The sequence below is a fragment of the Bremia lactucae genome, linkage group LG1 (assembly GCF_004359215.1).
Source record: "Bremia lactucae strain SF5 linkage group LG1, whole genome shotgun sequence".
Lineage (NCBI taxonomy): Eukaryota > Oomycota > Peronosporomycetes > Peronosporales > Peronosporaceae > Bremia > Bremia lactucae.
Window position 1 is genome coordinate 4,967,376 of NC_090610.1, and position 9,325 is coordinate 4,976,700.

The 9,325-nt window shown below is 47.2% G+C and overlaps 3 protein-coding genes across 3 annotated transcripts; 1 reads left to right on the forward strand and 2 right to left on the reverse strand.

Annotated features, from left to right (window-relative positions):
* The first annotated feature begins 2,627 nt into the window (after window positions 1–2,627).
* CCR75_002088 (uncharacterized protein) lies at window positions 2,628–6,355 on the forward strand. Its single transcript, XM_067960188.1, has 6 exons — window positions 2,628–2,997; window positions 3,126–3,213; window positions 3,274–3,309; window positions 3,368–3,427; window positions 3,504–3,809; window positions 3,888–6,355. Exons 1-6 carry the CDS (start codon window positions 2,982–2,984, stop codon window positions 4,030–4,032), a joined length of 651 nt encoding a protein of 216 aa, XP_067823121.1. The 5' UTR covers window positions 2,628–2,981; the 3' UTR covers window positions 4,033–6,355.
* Window positions 4,164–6,329, reverse strand: CCR75_002089 (uncharacterized protein; the record flags this gene model as incomplete). Its single annotated transcript, XM_067960189.1, has 1 exon — window positions 4,164–6,329. The coding sequence occupies one exon, from the start codon at window positions 6,327–6,329 to the stop codon at window positions 4,164–4,166; it is 2,166 nt and encodes a 721-aa protein (XP_067823120.1).
* Window positions 6,356–6,913: 558 nt separating the features above from the next.
* On the reverse strand, window positions 6,914–7,840 carry CCR75_002087 (uncharacterized protein; the record flags this gene model as incomplete). Its single annotated transcript, XM_067960187.1, has 1 exon — window positions 6,914–7,840. One exon carries the CDS (start codon window positions 7,838–7,840, stop codon window positions 6,914–6,916), a length of 927 nt encoding a protein of 308 aa, XP_067823124.1.
* Between the last annotated feature and the right edge of the window lie 1,485 nt (window positions 7,841–9,325).

Consider the following 9,325-nt stretch of genomic DNA (forward strand, 5'->3'; position numbering starts at 1 on the left):
CGTTGCACTCCTGGCTAACGCACCCCTTCCAACCGCACCAGGCTCTTGGCACTGTGCCGGTTTATGCGACGCATGACTTCTTGTCAGCTCGCCGTCTACTGCCACAGGCTCTCGGCTCTGTGCAGGACATTCGGACGCATGACTACTTGTCATCGTCCTATTCACTACCTCAGTCTCCACGAGCTGGGTAGGAATTGGTGACGTTTGACATCCCGTCAACGCACCCTCAACTGTGTTTGACACGACATCAGTTGCATAGGCCTCTCGCAGGAGCACATCCTTTCCGGTGTCCTGCGTAGAGTTCGCAACTGTGCGTGTACGCCAGTCTATCCATGGTTGGTACTTTGCCAACCATGGCATGCCTAGGATGAGGTCATACGGACTCTCCATACCTAGCACTGTGAACTTCTCTTCACAAGAGAAGTCACTAAAGCTGAAGGCGACTTCTACCTGAACTCCCTCAGACTAAACGAGCGCGCCGTTCGCTAAACGAACGGTCGCCTCTTCTCGCTTGCCATCCTGGCAAAGCGACTCAAACATCGCCGGTCTCTTCCTTAGAGCCGCGAGTTTCACAGATTTTGTGATGCACCCGAATCCACTAGGAGGGTCATCACCTGGTCGTATCTGTTCTTGAGCGCTATAGACCAGCTGGGTTGAGGTCCGAAATTTCGAGACCTCAGGAACGATGCTACCCACTAGTTCCACAACTCTGAACTTAAGGGTAGCTTCAGAGTCCGCGTCAGAAGGGCATCCCGCCCCTACTGCGCCCTGCATTTCTTGACCCCTCAGTGGTCGATGCAGAACTCATGCGTCTCGCACGCTGGTTCTTGCCATCGCCTTTGGGAAGGGAGTCCTCTTGCTGGGCATCTTTGCCCCCAGCAGGGACCCTGGCATAGCAGCGATACATCATATGGCCACGCTTGCCGCATATATAGCAGGCAACGTCTGCATTGCCCAACTCCATGGGAGTGGCATCTGACCTCTCGGCCGACGGCTAATACCAAGCTGTCGCATAGGCACTGCTGTAGATTGCTCCTCAACCAAGGCAATTTGGATTGCCTCTTCCATCGTCGACGGCACCTTCCTGAGAAGGGCCTATAGCGATGGGCCGTGCCGTAGTCCGTTCATAAACGTGGGCACCTTAATGTGCTCCGGAATCGGTCCTACGGGAATGGACGCCGACAGCGAGCGCATCTCTTGCACATACTCTTGCAGAGATCGCTTCGCCTGTCGCACTCCAAAGAAGCGCACCTGAAGCGACACTTCGTTGTTCAGCGGCTGGTTCAGGGCGCGAATCTTTTCCTTGATGATGGCCCATGGAGGGAACGTCTTTCTGTCCGCCATAAGCGCCGAGTAAGCCCACTCTGAAGCCTTACCGCGCAGATGCTACATGACGTTTAACACCATCCGGCTGACGTCCTCGATGAGCTGCGCGACACCGCATTGCTTCACGGCTAACAGCCAGTGGACTACGTGTGCGCTGCAGTTTCATCGACCTTGAGCGGGTCCATCCGAATGGGCCTCGGCTGATGCGGCCCGGCAGAGAGGATCTGAACAGTCCTATTGTGTACCTAAGCTTTCATTAGATAGCCATTTAATAATAGGAGACATACATCGCAACCGATCGATGAAGCAAATAAATGCATGGCCCATATCTTTTGAGCCATGGTAATCCAGGATGACATTAACTTGTCTTCCAAATCCAGTACAATGAAGATTATCATCGTACTGTTTACTTTCTAGCGTGTAGTGGATTCCAACCATATGCTTTCTTACGGTAACAGTGCGCCTGTTGCAAGGCCCATTGTCATTCCCGCTAAAGTTACATGTTTCAAATCCAGATGCGCTGCAAGAGTCCTGAATTCGGCACTTGGCGGATCAAGTGTTTGTCTGAGCGGAGTCTTAGTACTTTTTACGATCCTAATTCAAATCTATTATGAAGCTTGATCCATGAGGCATAAGACTTGGCCCGTTCGGCCAAGTTGGATATGCCGAACTCCACATTTTTCGCGTCACACATGATGCGACGAGCTTCGATGACATCGACAAGTTCGAGCGAACCATCGCAACAAGGAGACACCTTCGAATGCCTTGACTTCGAGCTGTCTATCTTCAAGCACTCGGTTCGTAAAGCATGCGTCGGTCCGGCAGCAATATGTGACGGCAGCAGTTAGTAAGTGTTGATGTCTAAACAGTCTCACCTATTAAGCACCTTGTTCTCTCAACAGCTCTGCCTGTTGAGCCTTGCTGATGGCGGAATATTACCTTTTCTCGAGCCGCGTCGAATTTATTTTGAAAAATTCGGCGATAACCGCACGCGAGTCGACTTTTTGTAAAGCTAACATTATTGCGCTCACGACTAGCCCGCTTACAGTCAAACTTATCGATTTGACCGCTGGGAAGGGAAGACTGAGTTACTGAGCGTGGCTCGTAATAATAATCATCTAACGGGCTACTTCGTTACATATCCTACTATGACTTGGTGGCGGCTACGTGCAAGTGGACATTGCCACATAAACATAGTAGCGGTTGTCGCGCTTTGTTCGATTTTAAAATTCTGAAAAGCACAACATCGTCGATAGATGTATTCTATAAAATAGAAGCTGAAAGTTGAAAGAACATTAAACTATTATTGCAATAGTAGGACATAGATTAGACGATTAGTTTTTTTGGCTAAATACTATCACCGGTTATATCAAGTCTAATTTTGCCGTTTTCTTTTTGCCACCCTGTCACAAACCATGATGCAACCTCTAGTCCAGATGAACTTAGCTGCATGGCTTCAAAACTAGATCTTATGTATTTGCGGACGAATCCCTTGAGATTTTTGAGAGCTATCGTTGATAGTGAATTTGTAATGGGGTTAAGTGCTTGATGATTCGACGGCTCACGATAACTTGCTTTTCAGGAGATTTGAATTTCACTCAGATTGGCCGCTGATTGGTTCCGGGATAAGGAGTCACAAAAAAAAACTCGTCGAAATGGAAAGTGAAAAAAGTAAGTGCTGATGCTCTTCCTGCGAAGCTTTATGCAGTGTTGTGAACCCCTTGTTGGTCCTTCTGTATTGTGATGCTTATAATTTGATACAATCTTACTAACATCACGACGTAATTATGATATCACAGCTACGAAGAAAGAAGTGGCGGCCAAGCCAGCCATTGTCGAGAAGGGAGATGAAGAAGAGCACCCGCTGCAAACGGGGTGGTCGCTCTGGTCTGTAATCTTGCGCCGTCCGAACCTAAGTAAATGAAATTAACGTATTGGATTGATTAGGTACGACAAGAAAATGCCCAAAAAAATCGACGTGGGGTGAGTATCTACGAAGTCAGGGTAGCAAAGTTTTAGACTCATTGCTATTTAATTGCAGTACTTATCAGTCCAATTTGCAAAAAATTGCCACGTTTGATACAGTGGAAGAGTTTTGGCGGTGAGTTGTGGTGCTAGAATTAAGCAGGCTTCTGAAAAAAAGGCTAAGCGTATTTTCCAACTGTTCTTGCTAATAGTCACTACATCCACGTGAAGCGTCCATCCCAGCTAAGTCGTGACGTGAACTTATATCTGTTTCGTGACCAACCTAATTGCGCTCCGATGTGGGAGGCGTTCCCGCAGGGTGGCTGCTGGATTCTGAAAATAAAGAAAAAAGCCAATGTGCTTGGTAAGATGTGGCAGGATCTCGTGTTTGCTGCCATCGGCGAGGCCTTTGGGCAACTTGATGTTGTGGGCATCGCCATGGCCATTCGCTCTAAGGAAGATATGCTTTCCGTTTGGAATGCTGACAACACGGATGACAACACACGCTTTGCGATCGGGTGAAAATGATTAATATTTTTTGATGATCGAGTTCAAAGTGATGACTTGAAAAACATCGTTTGTGTGGCTGTGACCAGGGAGAAGCTTAAAGAAATTCTTATGCTGGATTCCAATACTTTGGTGGAGTACAAATTTCACGCGAATTCAATTCGAGACATGTCAACTTTTCGCAATGCAAAGCCATACGTCTTTGCCGCCGCTACGACAGCATCTTCTACTTAAACTAGATTTTGCGCTTAGGAACGGCAGTAGTGGAATTGTAGCAGAGTTTTTTGACAATGTGCAATGCAATTCAGTAGTTCTATACACTACAAATTCGAGTTCTTACTTCTCATATACCTCAGTAACGCTTCTTACGCTGGTAGCAAAAGATCCTGATGGATCGTTAAAAATTTCAACATCACACCGTTCGTCCAGCCAAAGCCGAACTGCGGAAAATATTCTCCGCCAGCACCTAGGCCACCTATCGCAGATGCATTGTATTTTTCAAACATCAGACCCGTCTGCTTCCAAGCAGCTAGACTCGTTTTCGTCCACACCTGCAACAAGTCGCATGCCAACTTATACGACTCCACCGAGTTGACCGCAAGCAACCCTTCTACGACAATGTCTTGCATCGGCGGCCACGCATTTGGCGAATCCCATTGCTGACCTGAGAAAATTGTCGTGGTCTGCACACCACCGACTTGAACCAGCCCAGAGCTCTTCAACGAAGCAACAACTTGCTTGAGACGGTCGAAATCGCTGGCATTGAACGCGTTCGCCCACAACGGAGTGTAGTCGGAAACCGAAGCAATGGCCGAATGAGAGTTCGTCTCTGTGTCGTAATCTTTCCAGCACTTGTATTTATCACTCCATAGAATTGCGTCAATGGCTTCTAGTCGCTGAGCAGCAGCTTGTTCAAAAAATTCAGCTCGCTTATCTTTACCTAGATGTCGATTAAATTCCATCAAATTGCGCTCTACTCGGTACATTATTGAGTTGAGGTCGACAGGAACAACCGCAGAGGTCACCATTGACTTCATGTCTAGCGGGTCTCGTTGCCATCGACTCGTAAAGTCCCATCCACTCTCGGCAGCAGCAATTACATTGTTATAGTATCTGTCCTTGTAACGCTCGGTGGCCGCAGCATTTCCATCTTCCATCGCCATCGTTCGATCGAAAATCTCGGATGCAACGAATACATCCTCACGATATGATTCTGGCCGTGGATGGTTGGCATTTGACGTGTAGCGGTTCAACACGTAAGTCGTCTTGCCTGTTGCGTCTGCACTTGAATTTCGACGAGGTAGCTCAACAGTATGCCCACAAGGTCCTTGTTGCATCCAAAAGTCATACTCACGCTCGAGAATCGGTAATGCCGCCTGCAAATACTCGGTATCATAGTCGCTCTCGTTTCCATTCACAGGAAGGCGGGCGACCAATTTCACCATATCTGAGAGCATTGGAGGTTGCGACCGAGTCAAGTAGTAGATTCTTCCACCATTCGGTACAAATCCATAGTCAGATACGTACTCTAGCAAGTGGTTGACAATTCCTCGGGCCGTAACCGGCATATCGCTCACCAATAGTCCTTGCACGATCCAGTAAGTATCCCAGTAGTAGCTTTCGCGAAAGCGTCCACCAGGCACAATTAATACGTTATTCAAACTATCATCTTCCACATTTCGGGATCCAAGAAGAGAGCCTTTAACCTTTGGATTACGAATGCGCCCAAGGCTCTGCCAGATGTGATGCATCTCGAATGCCCAGTCTCGAAGCTCTTCATCTTGAATGTCAGACACCATTGGCGGATAAGTTAGTCCTTGAAAGTCGAAAGGAGTAATTGGCAAAAGATCTGTGCCTGGTGGGTCAAAATGGTCGTTGATAAAGCGCCGCAGCTCCTCCTTATGCGTCGCATTTTCGATTGGCCGGTAGTCAGTCATGGACAATTCCCGACGTTGGAAATCCACGAGAATATCAAACGCGCTGCTGGTGGCTTTAATGGGCATATCAACAAAGTGTTTGCTGTCGGAAAAGACATTGGTCATCTGCACAGCATGCAGAAGCGGACCACGGCAATAAATATCCATCGCCCGCTCAAGATCCACATCAATACCAAGTGGAATACTGACGTCAGATGTGATCTTGCTGTGCACGGGCGGGTGGCTCTTCATGTGGTGGAGAAACGAGCGAAGTCGGTGGCCCCCGCTCATTAGCTTTCCTCCTGACCGATGAAGAGAGAATGACGGTGCCCGATTTAATGCACGATTTGATGCATTGATGGATAGTAGCCTCAAACAACCAGCTACCACAAGCACAACTACCAAAACTTCCATCACATAGCGCAAACGCCAATACTCGAAAGTGAAAGTTTTGTGTTTCACCTTGCTACGGCCACCTTGGCCTTGAGCTTTGCTATCTTGAGGCAGCAAAAGATTCTGCTCCTCTTTGCTTGCTTCCTTCCGATCATCCAAACACTTAAGCAACGCAGCATGATTCAACTTTTCGACGTCATCGCCTCCAGAGCCCTCAAACATGCAGCTGTAACTTGGAGCGAGCCGTGAGGACGTCGGAGACATCAATTGAACACGAGAGTGCGAATTAGAAAATGACAACTGACCACGTAGAAATAGTCTGACTTAATCAAGGATTGGATCCAATGCAAAGCTGCATAGAACTTTACGTGTAAAAGAAAAGGTTGTATTTCTCATGAGATGTGCAATCGGATTACGCAGGTGTTAAAGAAAAGCTTGAATTATAGAGCAGCACGAACGACAATAATTCGAGTCGCCACCAGTCTGACCTCTGAGTTTCAACTTCACTCATCAGAGCACCATCCATTGGCTCTAGCATTGTCTGTCGGGACGAGCTGCTTGACGCGACGAAGTTCGATGGCAGCTCTTGCTTCCAACCACTGGTTGCCAATCGAAGAGAAGTGGCAAAATAACGAAATGTAGTACGCAAGCTATACTTTTGTACCAGTTTTTCTTTTTGCAAAGCCTTAAGCTACATGTAGCCTGCTGCTATCGTTCAACTCAAACAATTACGAATAGATAGATAGATACAAATTGGCGCAAAGAAAGCAAAAAATAAGTGTACAGGAGAACGGAAGTTGTCAACATTAGCATTTCCATCTGTTGCCGCAATTATGGCACATGACAAATACAGTCATAGGCTCATCCGCACTGCGCGTTTGCTTTTGTGTGTTACTGGTTTTGGAAGACTTGCACCGTCCGCACGTGAACAGGCCTTTCGTGCCCTCTGTACCCGTCTGCTTCTGAATCTTTTCGTGGTTAGCCTCCGCCCAGTCTAAACGAGCCTCTTGGAAGGCGTCGTCGCGCAACTTTTCAATTTGAGCTCGCTTCTCCTCTGTTGCCAACTCCTCGGCCGACATCTTGACTAGCTGATCACCACTGACACTGTCATCGAGCATATGTTGACGAAGCTCTCCGTTCTTTTTTAAATTGAACGACAGCTGGCGATACTTGGCCATGTACTCCTTTTTCTGCTCCACAGGAGCTCCCATTTGGTAAGTCCTGGCCATGGCCACTTCAATTGCAGCAGCCACTTGACTCGGGTCTCCACCTTCAGAGGCTTCCAAAATCTCCTTGAGTTTGGAGCGCACGGTAGCACGCACTTTATCTAGACCCGCAGGAATGAATGGAGCAGAGTTGGCCCGAGCCGCTGCAGGCCTGGGTGCTGTTTTAAGGCCGTTTGAGCCCTCTTTAGCCTTCATAGGCATTTTGTTCTCCAGCGACTTGCTGTGATTATGGGACGCTTCGCGCTGCGACTTGGATGCAGCGGGACGAGGGGACAGGGCCATGTTCTTCCACGACTTGACCAGGAGCCGCGCAAGGCTTGCAATCTTTTCATTCTCGTGTTTGCGCAATTTACCGACTGTATGGCCCAGCTTGGTCTCCTTAAGGATGGCATACGTGACTTCGGTATTCTCCAGCGCGCGCAACATCTCGAGTGCCTCGCTGTCGTCCGCCACGTCCCCGCGTGTAAACTTGAGCAGGCGATGGTGTAGATGCTTAGCGTCTTCCATAGCTTCCAATGAGTTGTGATAAGACAAACTCTAGCAGTTGCTTGTGAGGCGTTGAAGGCTTGTTGTCTACTAATGACTGCTAGGGGTCTTACCTCCACCGCTGCTTATCTTGCGTTTCGAATATATCACTCTGAAGTTCTTACACTAGTTACGTAATTTACACCATTTCTTTGTAAAGCAACCTGACGTCTAACAGAATCCACAAGCAAGGCATCTACCACGATGTCGATCATATATGGACCGATGGTTCATACCTGCGTTTGGCGATGCGACAAGTAATACGATTTGAAAGAAAATAAAATCTTAAGTCGTTGAAAAAGGCGATACGAAGAAAGTGAAGCCCGGTGGTGCACCTCGCAACTTTAAGCAGCGTCATATTCAAATCAATGATGTGTGTCGCGCCTGTGGAAATGCCAGGACAGAGATGGCTACGCGGTGTGAGCTGCGCTGCGCCACATTCTCTATGACAGTGCACAAAGTGCGTTACGATGTGAACGGCGATTTATCTAATGAAGACTGGAATTGCCGTCGCTGCCAATTCGTTTATGATGCAACGGTACGGAAAAACACCAGCGTTGTGAAAGTAACAATCCAATTTGGAAACCACTGGATATGTGGCATAAGCTGTATGTAAATTGTGATTTTTGCTGCCGTCTTCTTGTTCTTGCAACGCTTCTGTAGGCGGGCACGTCGTAATGCGGCCACGCTCTACGTAGACACACACCCTAGCACAGCGAGGAAGCGGCTAAACCTGCTTCTCTTGCGTGCAGTGAGGTAGTTGTGGTTAACGCGCTAGCGACCTCACTCAACACACTAAGTGTAACGGAGTGTATCGTTACATGAAATTAACACTTAAAGGTTGTTAATTAATATATTATCTAAAAGGTAGATAATATTTGGAGGATATTACTTTATATAGTAATATTCAGAATTCTTATCCATAAATAGGTATAGGCCATTATATCCATTTATTTCCGCAGACTAATCAGCTTAGGAGTAATCAAAGAGAGTTACAAGATAAGATAGAGATAAGAATTCATTTACATTTTAGTATTAGCTTATAATTAAGTTAGCATTTACAAAGATAGAACAAGAGACACTTAGTTAAATTAATACAGTTTTTCATTTTACCCTCCGAAGTCTAGTTGTCTTAAGAGAAGTCTCCTCTGCACGTACAGTGTACGTCACCTAACGTAAGGCACCACTCACAACTGAAGCAGTGTGAAGTGGACTTGTACTGAAACAGTACAAGTCGTAGTGCCCCGTTACACCTGGTAGCACTTTGTAGGCCGTCCAAGGACCACATTTTCCACATCTAACATGGACATGTTAGATGATAGTGGGAATACGCATCACGTTTCCCCTGAAAGCTACTCCTTTCTAAGTGATATAGAAAGGAGTGCGGTTGAACGAATGAGTTCGACCGTAGGAAACGATGCAATCTTGGCAATGCTGTCCAATTTGGACAGAGATGCCCTCCATTCA